Source organism: Scylla paramamosain, unplaced genomic scaffold, assembly GCF_035594125.1.
Source record: "Scylla paramamosain isolate STU-SP2022 unplaced genomic scaffold, ASM3559412v1 Contig17, whole genome shotgun sequence".
Lineage (NCBI taxonomy): Eukaryota > Metazoa > Arthropoda > Malacostraca > Decapoda > Portunidae > Scylla > Scylla paramamosain.
In genome coordinates, this window is record NW_026973682.1 from 150,063 (window position 1) to 171,500 (window position 21,438).

The 21,438-nt window shown below is 43.5% G+C and overlaps 2 protein-coding genes across 2 annotated transcripts; one reads left to right on the top strand and one right to left on the bottom strand.

Moving 5' to 3' along the window:
- The first annotated feature begins 12,105 nt into the window (after nt 1-12,105).
- LOC135097316 (serine/arginine repetitive matrix protein 1-like) lies at nt 12,106-13,498 on the top strand. The gene is made up of 2 exons (XM_063999107.1): nt 12,106-12,674; nt 12,766-13,498. Exons 1-2 carry the CDS (start codon nt 12,106-12,108, stop codon nt 13,496-13,498), a joined length of 1,302 nt encoding a protein of 433 aa, XP_063855177.1.
- A 1,046-nt stretch (nt 13,499-14,544) lies between these two features.
- On the bottom strand, nt 14,545-15,711 carry LOC135097317 (uncharacterized). Its single transcript, XM_063999108.1, has one exon. It carries the CDS (start codon nt 15,709-15,711, stop codon nt 14,545-14,547), a length of 1,167 nt encoding a protein of 388 aa, XP_063855178.1.
- Nucleotides 15,712-21,438: the final 5,727 nt, after the last annotated feature.

Consider the following 21,438-nt stretch of genomic DNA (forward strand, 5'->3'; position numbering starts at 1 on the left):
AGGACCAACAAGTGTTTTTACCCTGCCCACGAACAATACCAGCTTTATTTTGTACCTTTAGCGCTCGCACCCGCCTCTCTCTCTCTCTCTCTCTCTCTCTCTCTCTCTCTCTCTCTCTCTCTGCAGAACACAGCAGCGAGTGATGTTTTTTTTAATTCGTATTATATATTAAAATTCCAGAATATGATTAATATGTTGAGGAAAACATGGCCGAATTTTTTACATCCGCTCCGCGACTCCTGACACACACACACACACACACACACACACACACACACACAGACAGAGAGGGAGTTACTACTACTATTATTACTATTAGCGAAAATAATAACATTGTGCATAATATCATAGGGCTTAATTGCTTCTGTTTCCAAGGACACGCAACGCCCTTCCTGTGGATATTAATTTTGGCAGGCGGCAGCGAGGGAGTGGAGGGAAAAAAGGGAAAAAGAGGTAAAAAGTGATTTGTTTGAAGGTAACTTTATTTCCCATTTAAAATATTACAAGGGCAATTTCGGTTTTAAGGGAAGAAAATAAATAAAAAAAATGAAATGCGGAAACAAAAATAAAATGAGAGAATTAAAAAGAAGTCACTCAATCAACTATTCCATAAAAGATAGAAATTGTTATCAAAAGAAAAAACAAAATAAAATAACACCAATAAGGTGAAAAGAATATAAAAATATTAATTATTTCTACGTTCCTTCGTCGCTTTCATATAACTCTAAGGTAACTTTGGTCTCAAAAGAAATATGAAAAATTATAGATAAATATGAAATAGATGTAGCAAAAAAGTCCTTGTGCCGGTATTTAGACAAGTGAGACAAGCACCACTCTCTGCCTGCTTCTGTATTACCTCCTGCTTATCACCTGAACTGTTTCGAGAGGAAATGTTTCATGACACTAGTCCTCAAATTTTGAACAGCCCTCTTGACTGCACTTTTTGTGGACTAGAACCTTCAGTGGGCCTTTTTATTTATTTATTTTTCCTATACCCTCTTATCAATAAAAAGTAAATAAGAACATAAAAATACAATATGGAAAAACAGTCTTAGAGAGGAACAAGAGGTGAAAAAGAGACCAAAGCAACATTATATATATATATTTTATTGCAAAAAGCCTCAAAAGTGTGCCAGCGTTACAAATATGCTTAGTAGTACTCGTATATCTGTAAGCCTACCAGTACTTATAATTTGACTTTCATATCACAACCCATGGATAGTAAGAGGCCTTTTTGTCCCCTGGTGGAGAGCAGAGAACGAGGATGTGAGTACCTGGCTAGCCTTTCACCTCGTGTATTCGAGAAGGATGAGGAGCGAAGCAATGGGGCAGAGAGTCAGCGAGCCAGCGAGTCAGCAGTGGACGTTGAGTGATGCTCGAGCGACTGAATCTGGTTGAGGGTGGCCGTGGTTAGTTACTGAACATGTGTGTGTATGGCTCAGCGGTGTCTTTTGTGCTAAGAGGAGGAGGTAGAGTATAGTGATTCTTGTTCGTTATCGTTGTCATGTTGTTCATCTTCTGTTTTTACTTATATTTTCTTTGTTATCGTCTTTGTCGTCATTTTATTATGCACTTGCTTCTATTTCTTGTTTCTTTTTACCGTTTCTCTCTCTCTCTCTCTCTCTCTCTCTCTCTCTCTCTCTCTCTCTCTCTCTCTCTCTCTGAAATAATAATAAAAAAGAAAGCTAAAAACAAGGACAGGCCAAACTGATTTATTGTTTATGTATTAAGTCCATTTTCACCTTCTGAATTATTGTCTCCAAGTGTCAATTACTAAGACTCTTCTTCCTCCGCCTCCTCCTGCTGCTGCTGCTGCTATTATTGTTGCCGTTCTTGCACACCGGTACACACGCGCCAGTCTTTATGTAAGAACTCATCCTTCCCTTCAGTTGGCTTCCCTTCAGCAGACAGAATCCTTCTCTTTAAGACGGCCCCGGGCAGACAGCTCGGTGGGCAGCTTTCATGGTCCTCGGAGGGGCGGGAGTGGATACTTTTCTTAGGGCGAGACGACTGACAATCAATACCTGATGACGCTGATGACTGGTTTTGTGGGCGTTGTGAAGGCGAGGACGGGGCTGATGACTATCTGCTACTTGCTGCCGTGCGTCTTGCCACACTGACTTTGGTGAGCTGATGAGGCTGTTCTCTGGCTTACGTGCGCTCAACTTGACCGCCTTCCTTGCTTCCAGGGCTTTGCTTTTTAAGTCAGCTTTGGGAAGTGTCCCCGCCGGTAGGGTAGTGACGCAGAGCTACTCCTCGTTGGGCAGCGCGGCAAAGCGGCCACTTTTTTGTGAATGTGTGGAGAAGAGTCAGGAGATGGTGATGCAGGCCCTTCGTTAAGCATCGTTAGGCATCGTTAGGCTTCCTTTCCTTCACTTCTTGTAAGAGTGCAGCGAGTCACCGTCAGTGGCTGTGATGCAGGTGTCGTCCTCAGTGAAGAAAACGTTACATTGCAATTTCTTTCCCTTTTTTCTTTCGTGACGTCAATGTAACGTTCAACTATAACCTAAGAGTAATCAACCATCAAACCAATACTTCCGTTTTTTTGCCACACACACACACACACACACACACACACACACACACACACACACACACACAGAGCAGCTATCCAGTTAAACGCGCGCATACACACACACACACGTACACAGAGGGCAGACACATAAACACCACAGTATCCTTGGGGCCCAACCTGCCGAGCCCCGCCGAGCCCAGCCCCGCCCCGCCCCGCCCCGTCTCTGCCACGGTAACAGTTTCTCCCCGTCAATATTTAGCGTAAATTTCAGGATTTCTAGCTGTTTCTAGACTCGTGTTATATAGCAGTAGGAGAAGGAAGAAAGATGAAGGGTAGAGGAAAAGTATGAAGGGGAGGAAAAGTGACTAGGTACCGAGGAAAGGAGGAAAAAAAAAAACATTTCGGCTCAATATCATTATTCTTTCTTTTCTATTAATGGAGTTGGCATTGTTTTGATATTTGATTTATTATTAGAAGACTATAACAAGTAATGATTCATAATAAAATCTAGTCTAGCTGTGATTTTATTTTTCGAAAAATAAGTACATTTTACTTATTTTTATTTATCTATTTTCGTATCCAAACGACAGGCTCTTAATATACAGCAGAAGAAACAAGCCTGGGAGGACATATGCTGAAATGGTGAATTGAGGAGGTGGGCCAGACATCAGCTCGCGACATTGCTGGAACACGCGGTGTTGCCGCTTCTTCCATGTGAAGAGCGTATGGCTTGAGATACCGGGTATTTAGCAGTTCTTTTATTTCCGCTTGTAAATAAACAAAATACTTCTTATTCTATTAGTCTTATTCTGTTAGCTAAACTAAGACAATAAATGTGAACAGTCAACAGCACAAGACTCCTATCCAGTTTGCGCGCGAACACGCGGTGTTGCCGCTTCTTCCATGTGAAGAGCGTATGGCTTGAGATACCGGATATTTAGCAGTTCTTTTACTTCCACTTGTAAATAAATAAAATGTACTTATTATTCTATTAGCTAAACTAAGACAACAAATGTGAACAGTCAACAGCACAAAACTCCTCTCCAGTTTGCGCGCGCATTTCTCTGCTGTGGCGTGTGTTGTGGCTCCCCGCTGAACACTTCTATCTCTTGACGCTGTGAGTTAGGCTACTTTGACGGTGACTTGAACACTACCACACTGGGCTGCTGTGTGTGTGTGAGGAAGGTGTGGTGGAGCTGTGAAGTGTGGCAGAGGTGGTGGAGGGAAGCAAGCTGTGCGTTACCTTACAACCATCACCACCACCGCCGCCATGTCATCTTCGTCTTCTTCCTTCTCTTTATTCTTTTCCTCCTTTCCCTCCGCTGACGTGTGTGTGGTGTTCCTTGACCGCCGTCATGAGAAAGAGAATATGCAAGGTAGGTACAGCTCCTACTTGCGCAGGCTTTGACGTCAAAATTTAATGTAATCAGTGTGTGTGTGTGTGTGTGTGTGTGTGTGTGTGTGTGTGTGTGGAAGAAACGGGATCATAACCGAAAACCATATGCATAATATGCTATACTAATTTATTATGTAAGTTGAGTACTCCTCACACATACTCAACATACATCTTCAGTACGTACGTCTGTATGTTCCTCTCATCATCATTGTGATGTACAGCTTACTGTATATTATGAGAAAGAATAAATGATTGACTGACAGACTGACTGACTACTACTACCAGTCTAATAGCATAGGAATAAAGTAAAACACTACTACTACTACTACTACTACCAGTCTAATAGCATAGGAATAAAGTAAAACAGTGAATAAGTGTAAGAAAAGGAAAGTAATTTTTAAAATTGAATGGTGTTTAAGTGAATTGTTGATAAGCTTGATTAATAAAGGAATACATGTGAAGTAAGAAACAATAAATTAAGTCATAGTAAGAGAAAATAAAGAAACATTATGTAAAAAGTGAAGTGAATGAGTAAAATTTATGTAAAAAAAAAAAGTAAAATCAAATAAAAAGCAAAAAAAGTTTGCAGCATCACCCGGCGCTTCTCTTGCTAATCTGGAATGGCGAGGTGGGGATTTCTTGTAAGGGTCATGAGAGCTTCCCAAAGGCGAGGAACACGTGCTGCTGATCTCTTGGTAATGAGAGGCAGAGGGGGAGGTGTAGAGGATAGGGTGACGGGGTACCATTGTTCTGGAGTCTTCCTGTGTTACCATTCGGAATACTTGGGAAAATTAAAGAAAAAAAAATACATGGCCAGAGAGAGAGAGAGAGAGAGAGAGAGAGAGAGAGAGAAATTCATACATTTAGGAAACATTCTCTCTCTCTCTCTCTCTCTCTCTCTCTCTCTCTCTCTCTCTCTCTCTCTCTCTCTCTCTCTCTCTCGTTTTCAGTCAAATATCTATCTCGTGTGTGTGTGTGTGTGTGTGTGTGGAAGGAATGGGGAGGCTCACCGGACAGCCCTGCCCATCTGTCTGTCTGTCTGTGTATGTCTGTCTGCCTCGTGATCTGCCGGTTCACCTGAATAAACGAGAAAACTTTTTTCATTAACATACTAACTCTAGTATGCGTAAGTCCATGCCACTGAGAGACAGACAGATAGACACACGAACAGACAGACAGACAAACGGGCGGACACGCGGCGACCCTGCCTGTCCTTCCCTGCTCAGATAAATGCAGAAAGGGATCGTGTATCTCTCACCATCAGCCTAGACACGTATTTTGCAACTTTTCCTTGCCATCATGACTGGTTTCAGAGGCCACACAGCAATAGTCGGGTTATCTTGAGTGTTTTATCCATCGCTAATTTTGTTTTATGTAGGAGGGGCTCCAGCCTACGACCAACCACCAAAAAAAAAAAAAGGGGGAAAAAAGGCCAGATTTTGAAGGAAAGAGGCAAAGGGATTATCCAGAATTTGAGAATAAATGTCTTGAGACCTCCCTTCTTGAGTTCCAGTCGTAGGAAGGAAGAAATACTATACGTAAGTAGGCAAGGAGTTACAGAGTTCATCAGTAAAAGGGATGAAGATTTGAGACTACTGGTTAACTCTTACATTAGGGAGGTGGACGAGATGGGAGTGAGAGGAAGAAAGTCGTGTGCAGCGTGGCCACGGGAGGAGGGCAGGCATGCAGTTAGCAAGATCAGAGGAAGAGTTAGCGTGAAAATAGTGGTAGAAAATGGCAACTTCTTAAACTTTTTTTTTTTTTTTATGTAGGAAGGATACTGGCCAAGGGCAACAAAAATCTAATAAAAAAAATGCCCACTGAAATGCCAGTCCCATAAAAGGGTCAAAGCAGTAGTCAAAAATTGGTGGATAAGTGTCTTGAAACCTCCCTCTACAAAATATAAGAGACAGTGACAGAGCAGAGACTTTAGGTGTGATTTTGTTCTGGGTGATTATTCCTTGAACACACACACACACACACACACACACACACACACACACACACACTATAGAGAAAGACAATCATACGTGCAGGTATAGTGTAAAAATCAAGATAGTGTGTAATAAGGTCAGTGACCGTACGAATGTGCCAATAAAACAATATTTGTATTTCTTTATTTTTCTTTAATCTAATTTTTCTCTCTCTCTCTCTCTCTCTCTCTCTCTCTCTCTCTCTCTCTCTCTCTCTCTCTCTCTCTCTCTCTCTCTCTCTCTCTCTCTCTCTCTCTCTCTCTCTCTCTGTCAGTCCACGTAAAGGTATAAAATAAATGAATAAAACTAAACCTGGCGTGTTTTCAATCCCTTTCCTTTGTTACCAGTCAGACAAAGAGATTGGAAGGCAGATGGAGAGAGAGTGGGATATATATATATATATATATATATATATATATATATATATATATATATATATATATATATATATATATATAAATGTATATATGTATTATATTAATTTTTCTTTATAATTTTCTATCTTTCTTTATATATAGATAGATGTAGATATAAATGCATATATATATATAAATATAGGCGCGAGAGAGAGAGAGAGAGCGAGAATGTTATTGCATTGGGGAATATATGGGGAGTAAGGTGATAGAATCTTAATGTTAGGGAATACTTCTTCTGGAGGCATCACCTGTGTGTGTGTGTGTGTGTGTGTGTGTGTGTGTGTGTGTGTAATCCATCACAGCCTGCGAACACCTGGCTGGCAATACACCGCGCCACATCATGCAATAAACAGTTCACCATAAGCACAGCAGTACAAAGTTAGAAGCCTAAGATGAACATTATACCATCAACACTTCAGGATAAACTTACTATTCTAAATATTCTAGTGTCAACTTCATACTGCGAACATATTGCTCGATAGCAGGAAATAGTGGACTTGTTTTGCCGTGGCAGCGGGAGCAAAGTGAAACACGGAGGCTTCTCAACCAAAAGATCGGCCTGACGTCACTGTGTGTATGATGCATTTAAAATATTTCAAACTTTATTAATAGAAAAAAATATTAATAGAAAAAAAATGAAATATGTTTAAGATAGTTACACATGAAGGGTAAACTAAAACTTTTTTTTCAGGCAATGTATGTATTTGTTTATAATTTCATTCTATTTATGTATTTCTTTACTTATTGTATTTGCCTGTAGCGCTTCTAAGATATTCTATTTTCGAGGTTTGGATGTGTTCCGCTTGTAACAGTGTAAGCCAGATTTATTGTATTATTTTGTACTAATTCTTTTAAGGAACTTTTGTCATTCTTACTAGGAGAGCACCAACAACAGCAGCACAACACACACACACACACACACACACACACACACACACACACACACACACACACACACACACACACACACACACACACACACACTACAGTTCCTGAAGGTGTACAGTTCCAGCAGATCTTGGTGGCGGGAAGTACTTGTTAAAAAGTTAGAAAAGTAAATAGAAAACCTTGATAGCCAGCCATTGGAACTACACACCCACGCATCCATTCTCTCTCTCTCTCTCTCTCTCTCTCTCTCTCTCTCTCTCTCTCTCTCTCTCTCTCTCTCTCTCTCTCTCTCTCTCTCTCTCTCTCTCTCTCTCTCTCTCTCTCTCTCTCCCCCCTCACCAAACTGCCTCACCACCACCACCACCACCACCATGAGCTCACCAGCCTTTACAAGACGCAGGTAGACAGGGAATATTCAAATTCTTGGCGTAACTTGCACACATGGGACACGAGGAGAGTGTAATAGACGCGCCGACAACTTACGACTCAAGACGCAACAACATGAATATCAATACGTGAATGGGAATCGCATTGAGTTCACTGATTGGTGGCTGCTGCTGCTTCCCCCACCTCGCCTCCCTCCACCACCACCACCACCACCACCACCACCACCACTTCCTCCTTTCATCCTCCTTGTTATTGCAGAGTGTGGCGAGTGTACAGCACATAACGACGCCTTTTATATCTAACTGGACACCAGGACTCGGCAAACGATCCACTTTCTCGGTTCTTTCAAGGAGTTCACACAATAGCCGCTAGGACCCCCAGCCGCCCGCGACCCCAAGCTTGCACCAGTTACTGCCTCAATCTACATGTATTGCTCCGCGCCCTTTGTGTTGATCCCCGACGCTGGGCACAACACTCGCTCTCTCTGCTGGTGATAAATAGACCGATAAATAGACCGCACTCACAAGAATTCCCATTTCCATGTAGGAATTCTGCCCGGGGCTCAGAGTGACAGCAAAAATGCGAAGCCCACCCGTCCATCCCGCCCCGCCAGACTAACGCTCACGGCTCCCGCTGCTCCCGCATTCCAATTCGATGCTGTTTTCTGGGGCCTCTGTGTTCTTGCAGCATATCTTTCCTTCCTGGAGAGATTTACTAGACAAAACTACCCGTTTATCGTGTTATCGGGCGCAAGAATCTTTAATTGCCTTGTAGGATGATCTGTATTTTTGAAGTGCTTTCTTGTATCGTTGTTGTGTGCCATTGCATTGTTGCTTTTCTTTCTGTGGAGATTCACTGGAGAAAACTGCTCGTCCCTCTTGTTATCAGGCATAAGAATGTTTAATTGTCTTGTATTGTGATCTTTTGAAGCGCTTTGATCTCTTGCAACGAATGTTCTCTGTTGTTTTGTGGTGTTTGTGTGTTCCTGCAGCGCGTCTTTCCTAGCTTCCTTCCGGGGTTTACTGGACAAAACTGCTCCTACTTGTAGTTATTAAGTATAGGAGTCCTTCATTAGGTTAGGTTAGGTTAGGTTAGGTTAGGTTAGGTTAGGTTAGGTTATTTTGAAGGAATTGTTTTCTCTTAACCATTGTGTTCTTGCGGCACTTCTTTCTTCTTTCCTTCCTGTATTTTGTTGACCACAGCACAGCACAGCACAGCACAGCACAGCATAATTCCAATAACTAGCATACTCCAACAAATTGTTCTTACAGTAAATTCATTAGACACAACTAAAACATTAGAAACAAGCAAAACACACACACACACACACACACACACACACACACACACACACACACACACACACACACACACACACACACACACTCTTCCCACGCACCACGCCAGAACAAGCCTAGACCTCAACAAAAGCAGCGTAACACAAACACTTCTAATTACTTAACACCATCATGAACCACACTCCCTCACGCATCCCTTGGCGCTCCACACACACACACACACACACACACACACACACACACACACACACACACACACACACACACACACACACACACACACACACACACACACACTTCCTCCCTCTGTCTCTCATTTCCACACCTTCATTCCACACCTCAAAATGTAAATAAAACTAATTACACGGCAAGATGTTGGAAGGAGTAAAGATGAGAGTAATCACGTTAATTAATCTCAGTGGTGCGCTCGCTGCCGCCTGCTCCCTCCTCCTCTCCCTCTCTCTTTCTCTTAGTAGCCTTGTTAATTTGATTCCCTCGCACCAACATCTGCCAACCGCCGCTACATTGACTACTCTACTGCTGTGCGGCGCCAATCTCTTGCTGCATAGAGGGAGTGGAGGTGCTAATTTACGTTGACTGCCGCCACTCCTGCTTCTCTCTATCCCTGCCTTCCCGCTCTGCCGTGGAAAGATTACTACCTGGATTTTGTCTAATACGCGTGTGGGTGGAATGAGGAGTAAGGCACTGTGCTTCTTACTTTACTTGATTTCTTTTCTTTTTTTGTCTCTCTCTCTAATTGTAAGCAGTAAGAAGAAATGTTATGTCTAATATCCGTACAGGAAAAGAGAGGTGCGCTGTGTTCCTTTTTTTTACTAGATTATTTAGCTAGTTAGTGAATGAATGAGTGTTTTTATTTTTATAGCGACAAATAAACAAGATTTCTTTATTGTTAACAGAAGGAACACTCTTGAAAACCCGGCTAATAACCTCTGAATCCTTTGAAAATACTCGTGGTGGAGTGGCAAGGGTTTGAAAAGATTTCTACCTTACTAACTGAAAAAAATATTCTTGAGAACCCGGCTTACTATCTGTGCTGAAGTGACACGGGTTTTTGTAGTTCTGATGACAGATTAACAAGATTTCTACATTATTAATAGAAGAAGCACTCTTGACGACAACAACACAACAACAACAACAATAACAACAACAACAACAACAACTACTACTACTACCACTACTACCACTACTACTACTACTACTACTGGGAGTTTGGCAGCTCAGGATACGAGAGACTTGGAGTGTTAGCGATCGGGAGTCGGGAGGCGTGGACGGTCATAGTGTAACTTGGACTCTCTCTCTCTCTCTCTCTCTCTCTCTCTCTCTCTCTCTCTCTCTCTCTCTCTCTCTCTCTCTCTCTCTCTCTCTCTCTCTCTCTGTACCCTTTGAGAGGCGGCGACTCGATCTTGTGCGGACTGTGATTGAGTGAAGTGCGCCAAGTTTAGGGAAGAGGGAGGGAGGATGGGGATGAGGAGAGGATGAAGAGGAGAAATGAATGAGAGTAGCGGGGAACAAGATTTAACCTAATGTAACTTAACCTAGCGTATCCTGACGTTCCTTATCTTGAGCCAGCCTAACATTCTAACCAAACTTAACCCAACCAAACTTAACGTACATAGACTTAACCTAACTTAACCAGAATCAAACCTTTCCCTTCCAAACCTAATCTAGCGTCACCCAAGTAAAACTAATCTTACGTAACCAACCAATCAACAAGAGGAAACATTTTTGGTGGAAATAACCAAACTTAACCTAAGATACAATCAATCTAATATATCACGAAAGGGTTATTATTTGTTTATTTATTTATTCATTTTATTTTATTTTATTTTATTTTATTTTATTTTATTTATTTAATTATTCATTTTTGAGAGGCGGGGTAAGACTCAACACGTAACCTTGAGTCTGGCGCGAGAGAGAGAGAGAGAGAGAGAGAGAGAGAGAGAGAGAGAGAGAGAGAGAGACGTTACAATACTTCACGTAACCTTGAGTCTGGCACGAGAGAGGGAGAAGGAGAGGGAAAGGTGAGGCAAGACTACACGTAACCTTGAGTCTGGAGAGAGAGAGGGAGAGGACGAGGCGAGGCGTTAAGTTGGTGCACGGGAAGAGGCGGGATGAGACATTACTGGAGGTTCCTCTCAAGCCAAATTAGATTACGGTGGCGGCGAGGACAGCGGCCGTCACCGTGTCGCGCGCCTCGCATTCTTTACCTCCTCACTGCTGCGGCGCCTCCTCAAGCTTGATACCTCCGTCTGCTGTAAGTTTAGAGTGTAATTTTGACTGATGACAAGAGCAGCAATCAGGTATTTCAAAGCTTCTAGTGCGTATAGATCTATTTATTTATTTATTTTTTTTTTTTTATTGTTTTCCTTTAATCTTCCGTCTGTTGTGATTTCGCTTCAAGTCTGATACTTTTGTGTGGTGTAAACTGAAAGTGTAGGTTTGAAAGACGCTGCTACAGGGACAGGATTATCGAATTTTTGTGGCTTTAGCCTAGTATTACCTCGTATCTCTTGCGGCAGCAGGGAGAACATTGCCTTCTGTAGCAGTAGAAACAACATACCTCCTAATATCAGTAGAAGAAACATTGCTATGCAGAAAAGTGCCGAGATTAACATTGGGAGAGGCTCAAAACAGAGTCGTGGAACGTAACCCCTTATTATGTAAAGAAGGGTTCACAGTATGCGGGTTCTCACTGTGCGAGGGCTTGGGGGAGCCTAACCCTTAAGGCGGGTTGCCACACGCGCACTTTTTGGGCACGACGTGGCACGAGGTGAGTGCGCACCCAATTCGCGCCAACTCGTGCCCAACAGCGCGGCAGCTCGTGCAGACCTCTTGCCACCAAGTCGGGGAAGTCGAGGCAGGTGGCACGACGTCGCGTTAAAATTAAAACAGTTTCATTTTTTTCCCGACGTGGTACGAAGTGGCGACGTCGGCCCCACCTCGTGCCATCACCTCGTGACACCTCGTACCCTGTTCGAGACACCTCGCGCCTATTGGCACGACGTCGCGCCTGGCGCGCAGTGGTGCGAGCTCGTGCTACCTGGGCGCGAGGTGTCACGAGGTGTGGTGCGGGGTGGTACGAGGTTAGTGCGAGGTGGGCGCGACGTTAGTCCGAGGTGGGCACGAAGTTAGCGCGAGGTGGTGGCGAGCTGTATAATTGCCTCTCACGTGACCTGATCCAAGGGGTATATAAACAGCACCCGTGGGCCACATGGTCACTTATCTCGCAAACACAGACAGAAGAAGAACCCTCCCATCTCCAGCCAACCTTTCCAAGATGCCCAAGAAAGGCAAGCAGCAAGCACCACAGCAGGAGTCTTCCCCGAGTCTGCAGGAGGAAGAAACTGGTGATGTTCCTCCTGAGGTTCCTGACGACACTGACGTTCCTGATGTGGAAGTGGTGAAGGTACAACCTGTTGCTGGGCTCTCCAGGAAACGCACTCGGCCATCCAAGAAAGACGTTCAGGACTACCCCTTCAACGACGACCAACTGAGGGAGATAGCAAACTACGTCCAGTTGCATCCAGAGCTCTACGATAAGCGGAACGAGAAGTGGCTGAATCCGGCGTGGAAGGAGAGCCTCTGGAAGGGACCTGGCCCAAACTTTCTCGGACTGTTCTCACCAGCAGGTGAAGAAGGTGGTGGACAAGAAGAGAACAGATTTTGGGAAAATCGAGAAGAGGGAGAGCAAGAGTGGATCAGCAGCCAGGCCGAGGACGCAGAGGGAGCAGAAGATCGTCGAGGTTTGGGCCTTCCTGGCAGGTCACATCGCCCACGAAAGTACGCACCCTAGTGATGACTTCGGCAGACAAGGTGACGATCAAGATTCCTCCAGCCATGAGTCTGTCCTATCGGCCCACTCAATTGCCAGGAGGAAGAGGAAGAAGGAACGGCAGGAGGAGGAACTATCCAGCCCACGATCCACCAAATCTACCCAGGAGAGCAGTGCCATCCAAGAACTACTCCAGAGTGCACAGCTGCTAGCTACACGAAAACCACCAGTCGAGGGACCTGACGCTGACATCCGGCAGTTTGTTGAATTTATGTACACTCGCCTGAAGAAGGTTTCCCCCATGCATCATGGAGTACTCTTCTCCAAGATCGCGTACATGATCAGCCTCATGGAGGAACCAGTGATGGCCAGGAGTGCTATTAAAGACCCGAGGAGGTTGCTGGATTCTGTGCCCATGCCACTAGGAGTTGCGAGCCCATCGCACCTGTGGCAGCCTCCTGCACCGCCTACTCTTGCTCCTGCTCCTCCTCCTCCTCCTCCTCCAGTCTATCATCAGCCGCAGTACCAGCAGCCACATTACTCGCAGCCCCAATACCAACAACAACAGTACCAACAGCCTCAACAACAATACCAGCCTCAACAATCAGAACAGCAACAGTTCCCTCAGCAGCCACAGCAGCAGCAGGTGCCCACCCCAATACAGTGGGAATCTATACTCGGCTGTTCACCGTCCCCCGTCAAGACCCTGCAGCACACAAGTACGACCACCAAACTCCAGGGCCAGAAGACGAAATCGCCGGCGAAAAAGGCCATAATGTCCCCCATGATCGAGACGCCGAAGGGCTACGAGGCGGAGGATAGCGACGAGTAAATGTAAACAAAATAAAAATGTATTGCATATAAAAATATGTTAAAATGTATGAAATAAATATGAAAAAAACAACTATATTTTTTCCCTTTTCATTTATAATATAAGTATGGATATAAAATAATAACTGGTAAAAGGAGACATTAAAAACACTTTTTTAATGTTTCCTTTTACCAGTAAAAAAAAATTATAAACTACAAACTGAATATAAATAATTGGGACATAAATGGTAAAAGAGAAAAAAAAATATACTAAAACTTGGGAAGTTAAGAAATGGATTGAAAATTGAGGATTTGAAATGATAACAGATAAAAGGGAATAATGAAGAGTTGGTAATAAAGAACTTGGAAAATAATAACTGAATATATAAATAAGGTATTGAAATAATAACTGGTAAAAGGTAAAACACTTGGAAAATTAAATCAGAGAATCACACATGGAAAAGGTACTGTCCCCATAATATATATATATATATATATATATATATATATATATATATATATATATATATATATATATATATATATATATATATATATGAACATTTTATAGCTTTGATATATCCATCAAGTATAGATTTTATTTCAATGTCGTAAATATGAAAAATTCTTTGCTAAAATTTTAATCTTATAACCAGACAATCTTAACAATTTTAGACCAAAGTCTTATGTAATTAATAAATGAAGGTGTTTAATTATCCAGATTTGCCTATTATTTAATAAGTTAATAATTTTTGTAAACATTAAATTCATATTTAAAATTTTTTTTAACATATATTCTATTTTACTCTTATTTCCTTTCCATTCCCCTCCCACCCAAATATGATATTCCTATAATGTATATAGTTTATATTTTGGGATATAATTCAAAGTCAAGGAAGCTTAATCGGTTTCTTTATTATCAAATACACAGATAACATTTATTAACACAGCTTATATATATATATATATATATATATATATATATATATATATATATATATATATATATATATATATATATATATATATATATATATATATATATATATATATTATTTATTTATTTAATTATTGCTCCATCCTTTGTTCGTCTGCTGGTCGTCCTCTTGGATATACCATCCTTTCTTGCCAGGGAACTGCGCCTGCTTCTGATGCATAGTACAAAGCCAGGTAGTCTCGGACGGCCTTTGCTTCTCTCGTTGGATTTGTTCCCCGTCGAGTTTGGAGGCGTTGCATCAGATTTGGTATGTTCCTCCACGATCCATCAATCACGTTATGGTCACCATCTTCGCAGTCGACTTCTTGGGGATGGAAATTTGAGTAGCGGTCCAATATCAGGTTGTGCATCACACACCCACACATGGTGACAATTTTGACAACTGCAGGTCGTTGTAGCATGGTAGTGCCGAAGACTCTAAATCGTGACTGCAGGAGACCGAAAGCATTTTCCACCACACGACGGGCGCGAGACAACCTGTAGCTGAAGATTTTTTCTTCGTATACCTGGGATTGATGTGAGTAAGGTTTCATAAGCCAGGTCTTGAGGGCGAAGGCATCATCAGCAACAATGTGGAATGGGATTGGCGTGTCGTCACTCGGCAGGAAGCTGTGCTCTGGAAATCCCACTCGTTTCTGCGCGATGGCATCGTGAAGGGTGCACTTGAACCAAGTTCCTCCATCACCAGCACTTCCTTCAGCACCTACGTCGACGTACAGGAACTTGTAGTTTGCATCTGCGACGGCCATGAGGACAATGCTGTGGAACTTCTTGTAATTGAAGAACAGTGATCCTGCATGCCAGGGCCTCTTCACTCGAACATGCTTGCCATCCAGACCACCTCCACACTTGTGATAGTTCCACCTCTTTGAGAATCCTTCGGCAACTTGATTCCATTCTTCTGGAGTTCTTGGGCACTTGAGCACCTCAGGTTTGTATATGTCAATTATGGCCTGGCAGACTTTAGGTACGAATCTACAGATGGCGGTTTTGGAGACCCTGAAGCTGTATTGCAGACTCGTATATGAATCGCCGGATGCCAGGAATTGGAGGGTGACAGCCAACTTCAACCCCACTGACAGGGGCTCTCTCATTCTGGTGGCTTTTTTGGCGAGGATTGGAGTAAGCCGGTCCACCATCTCTCTGAAAAGTTCAGGTTTGATGCGGAGGAAGTTCTTGTAGCCCTTGGTGTCTTCTCGGTTGAGCTCCTGCAGCAGGTGGTGAAAATCGCCATGCATCGATCGTCTCGTAAGCCATTCACGGCACCATATTGTTCTGGGTCTTCTTGCTCGTGGCTGGGGTGGCACGGGAGGTTGCTGTAGACGTCTTCTTTGCAGCAGCAATGCAGCAGCCACCATCAGGATTCCTGCCATCAGTACTTGAGCCTCTTGTCTGTAGTTTTCTTCCTCCATCTTCCCTGCTTGCCAGTCTAGCTTTGAGTGACTTGATCATCATTCCCCACCCTTTATATACCGCTTGGGAGGCGCCTGCAAATATTGGACGCATACTCACAACACCCCGTGACATATCGTGACAGTACATCGGCAACAACCTCGTAATTAATTAAAATGCCTGTGCGACCCCTCAAAACGGGTCGTCGGGTTGGGCCACACCTCGTGTGCACGTCGCGATGACCTCGTGCCCACGTCGTGATCACCTCGTGTCACGTCTCGCAACACCTCGTGCCCAGATCGGGCTCACCTCGTGCCACATCGCCACACCCTTGCGCGCAATGTACCCGACGTCTCTGTTTCTGTACTGTTTCTACTCGCGGTGTGGCGCGCACTCACCTCGTGCCACGTCGTGCCCAAAAAGTGCGCGTGTGGCAACCTACCTTTAGATATAACAAGACCCTTTCTTTTACTTCATACCTCTTCTAGCAAGAGAAAGACCACAACCTCCTGTAGCAGCAGAAACAGCAATACCTCCTTTTACGAGTAGAAGGAGCAGTATTACCACACACCTCTTATACCAACAGAACAAACATTACCCCCTGTATTCTCAGTATCAACAGAAACAGCATCACGTCCTATAACAGCAACACAAATATCAGGAGCGGAATAACCTGCCGTACAAGTAAGAGCGGAGTGTCTGAGGCCTTCCTTGCACCATTCACACAGGGAACACACCTTTACGACACTCCATTAGGTGCTCCTTTCCCTCAGCACCGCCGCGCCCGTGCTGGGAGGCAGAGAGAGAGAGAGAGAGAGAGAGAGACCTGTATCATCTACGTGTTTATTGTCGCTGTTGTTGTTGTTGGTGGTGGTGGTGGTGGTGGTACTGCTGCTGCTGCTCTGAAACAGGTGTTGATCAGCATGAGTGTTAACATGCCTAAAAATACCAAACTGAGGCACGGTGCTAGCAAACGTGTCAGCATGTCTGGAAATACAAGACTGAAACACGTGTTAGTCAGCATGAGTGTCAGCGTGAGTGTCAGCGTGTGTGCAGGCATGTCTGTGAACCACACTCCTGCACCTTTAGGAGACTCCATTAGACGCTCCTCGTGCTGAGCCTCGCCGCGGCCTGGACAGCGTAGCGAGCCAGAGAACCACGCCGCGCCTCCTCCTGCCTCCTGCCTTTGAGTACCGCAGAAATATTGGTGCCAGAGTGCCGCGGTGCATTACCTGCCGCCACACTGCCCCCCTTCTCTCTCTCTCTCTCTCTCTGTCTCTCTCTCTCTCTCTCTGTCTCTCTCTCTCTCTCTCTCTCTCTCTCTCTCTCTCTCTCTCTCTCTCTCTCTCTCTCTCTCTCCTCTCTCTCGAGGTAGACGTGGATAACATTGAGTCAGAATGAAAAGTAACCTGAAAAATGGAATGGATCGTTGAAATAAAAGAGGCAATGGGAAAAGAGGAGATAGAGTGGCGAGAGAGAGAGAGAGAGAGAGAGAGAGGAGAGAGAGAGAGAGAGAGAGAGAGAGAGAGAGGGGGGGGGGCGGATAAGAGTAAAATCTATACCGTACATCAGAATTCACAAAAGAAATACAGGAAATGGAGGGACAATTTATTTATACCATTTATTCTTCGCAGCTAAATGGAATAAAACTTGACCCAATAAAACAACACTGAATTTTTACCTCGATTATTGAAAACAAAATATACGCGTACCTACAAACGTACACACATACATACACGTTACTGAAATACATATATATTTTTCCACCCTCCTTCATCTTTGCTTTTTCCACCGTTCTTTTCTTCTATTTTATTTTATTTCTTTCTCCTACTTTCTCTCTCATTTTTAGTTAGGTTATATATGGTGTGTGTGTGTGTGTGTGTGTGTGTGTGTGTGTGGGGGGGGGGGGGGGGCGGTGAGTGAGTGGTGCATGTTTCTGTCTGTCTGTTTGTTTGTCTGCTTGTCTATCTATTTGTGTGTGTGTCTGTCTGTCTGTCTGTCTGTCTGTCTGTCTGTCTGTCTGTCTGTCTGTCTGTTTGTCTGGCCGTCTAATATTCATCTTATACTTGTACCTCTCCTCCTCCTCCTCCTCCTCCTCCTCCTTTTGCTCTTTTTTTTTTCTCATTTCAGAACTATATTTAATTTCTTGATTATACCATCTCCTAGAACTAAACATCATTACCTCTTCTTCTCCCTCCTCCTCCTCCTCCTCCTCCTCCTCCTCTCCTCCTCCTCCTCCTCCCTCCTCCTCCCTGCAAACAGCCATGTAAGGACAAGATCGTGTTTCACAGTTACATTAGCCAAAGTAAAGTTAAGCTTATTAGGTGGGAAATAATCTAATGTGTTCTTATTTCTTCATCTTATAGTCTCGTTTATTTTCCTCTTGGTTCTCTTCTTCATTATCATCATCATCATTATCATCAATATCGTCACTGTCTTCGTCATCATCATCATTATCGTCATCACCCTCTCCCCTTCTCATCTCATCCTTATCCCCTGCTACTTTCGTAATATTTTCCTTCTATTCCTCTTGTTTTATTATTATTATTATTATTATTATTATTATTATTATTATTATTATTATTATTATTATTATTATTATTCATCCACGTCCTTTTTCCTTTTATCTTCCTCTTTCTCATCTTCGCTTTATCATCTCTTCCTCTTATTCCACCCACCCACCACCACCACCACCACCACCACCACGACTCGTCTCCTCCCTCATCCATAATCATCATTGCCAGCCATTACTAGTTCGCTCAGGATCAAAAGACTCCTCAAACTTTCTTCAGTGGTTCTTTTTTTTCTCGTTTTTTTTGCGGGGAAGGTTTTTTTTTTTTCTCTGTGTGTGTGTGTGTGTGTGTGTGTGTGTGTGTGTGTGTGTGTGTGTGTGTGTGTGTGTGTGTGTGTGTGTGTGTGTTTGTGTGTGTGTCCCCGATCATGTGGGAGATTTTTGCTTTTTTCCTCCCTCCCTCCCTCCCTCCCTTCCTCCTTCCCTCCTCTCACTCCCCTTCCTTCCCTCCATCCCTCCCACCCTTCCCTTCCTCCTCTTCCTCCCTCCCCTCCTTCCCTTCCCTCATTTAATTCCTTCCTTCCACCCTCCTCCCCTCCCTTCCTCCCTCTCCTAATTCCTCCACTTCCTTCCTTCCTTCCTTCTTGCGTCTCCATTTCGCTTTCTCCGTCCACCGCAGAAATCGTAAAGTCGCGAGGCATAAATTTTACGGCTCGGCGGCGCTTCCACACAGAGCTCATCTCCGTCTCTCTTTCAAATTGTAATGAGGACAAGACCCTGGCGAGCCGCACTGTGACATCCGGGCCGCCGCTGCTCACCCTTAGGTATCGATGTGTTGTGTGCAGCCTATCAATAACTTTGTAAGAGGTACACTCAGTGGGGTTTTTTCTCGTGTGTGTGTGTGTGTGTGTGTGTGTGTGTGTGTGTGTGTGTGTGTGTGTGTGTGTGTGTGTGTGTTACATGCATGAACGCTGTGCCAATAACCAGTGGAAGGGGTCAAGTCTGTAGTCTCAGTCCTGTGCACTTAGTAAATCTGATAAACAAACAAAGCATCATGTGGTGTTTGTATCCCGCCACACCAGTCCGGGGCTCGTGAGGAAGGCTCCGTAACCCTGAGCAGAGGGCCAGATAATTACTGGAGCCACGCGCGGGAACTCGGGTTTGTGCGGGGCGGCAGGTGTGGGCGGGGTGCGGCAGGCGGGGCGAGGCGATGTAAGCTAGGTAAGGAAGGTAGGAAAGGAGAGCGGGCTGGGGAAGCAGGCGAGGTGTTCAAGGCAGGCGGATGTGCAAGGCGAGGCGGCTGGAGCGAGGCGGGCGCACAGGATATATCGAGAATAGAGCGCAAAATATGTTGTGGCAAATATTTACGCGTGTGTGTAGGAAATATTTATCAGAAAAGTGTGCCGTCAGTGCCGCGGGCGGGTGGTGGCGCTGCCCGTTCTTGCGGCATTTTTGCTCCAGTCATTATAAGGCTTGTGTTTAGGTGGTGAAAAACTGTATGCGATGATCAGCGGTGCTCGTGCAGGAATGGAGAGCTTGGGGTAATGTTGTCTGTCGTGTGTCTGTCTCGCAAACACACACACACACACACACACACACACACACACACACACACACACACACACACAACACACACACACACAACACACACACACACACACACACACAGTTAAAGCAGTTAAAGGGTTAAAACAAAGAAAGCGATAAGAGCATAAGCAAGTATTTTAGAAACGTTGATATTTTAGTTTTTATTTATTTTATTTTATTTGATGGCTAGAATAATTACGCTGATTAAATATTTTATCTCTTTACGTTAGGTTTAAAGATTTCGCCTGTTAATATAAGAGAAAATTCTATCTGTTGCGTTCTTCTTCCTTTGATTATTACTATTTTTAATGCTGGACTGGTACTGGTCGAGGGCATAAAAAATACGACGAAAAAAAAAAAATAAATAAATAAAAGCCCCACTCTAGATGCCAGTCCTAAAAGAGAATACCCAAAAAGAACATTCGAAATTACAAGAAGTGCCACGAGATTTAATGAAAGGCTCCTGCTACCTTCACTCTTACGCGTCACACACGTCACACACACCACCTTCACCTGTATAATATAATGATAATAATGCGCATATAAATTAATAAAAAAAAAGAACCCGGAAACTTTAGATGTAAGAGATGAAACCTTCCTGTCCTTGAAAACTCTGGATAAGATAAATAAAGACAGACAGACAAAAATAATCCACGTGTTACCTGTAGATCTAAAAAAGAAAAAGGAGTAGAAAAATTAACGTATAACAATGAAATATTTCACACGTTACCTTTAAGACGCAGAAATCCTCCCCATGACCTCCATGGGATACTGACAAAAAAAGGTCTACGTGTTACTCTTTTAATTAGTACTGCCAGTTATTTTTTTTATTTGGTATATGAAGTCCACGTGTTGCCTCTGGATATGAAAAGGTCAGCGTGCTATCTTAAGATGAAAAAGAAAGGAAAATTAGTAAAAATTGTGACCTTCAGATAAAAAAAAAAGATTGATCATGTTACCTTTAGATTAAAACGAAAAAAAAAAATCAAATAATTAATAAAGAAAAAGGAAATCTACATACCGTTAGACTGAAGAAGAAAATTGTGTTGTCTCTATATGAAACCCCATCTGTATTCAGTCAGCTTTACCTTGATATTCATAGCGTTATTATTGTTATTTGTCGTTTTTTCGTGTCTTTAAACACTGTAGGTTAATGGTTTAGAGAGAGAGAGAGAGAGAGAGAGGAGAGAGTGAGGAGAGAGAGAGAGAGAGAGAGAGAATGATTTAGAGAGAGAGAGAGAGAGAGAGAGAGAGAGAGAGAGAGAGAGAGAGAGAGAGAGAGAGAGAGAGGAGAGAGAGAGAGAGAGAGAGAGTGTAGATAATGAACAATAATTAAGAGAGGAAACAGGAAAGGACTGGTAAGATATAAAAAAAAGATAAATCAGTCTGCCAGTCAGTAATTCAGCTAGTCAGTCAGTCAGTCAGTCAGGACCAGTTTGACATAATACCTGGTCGACAGCAACGCAGACACACC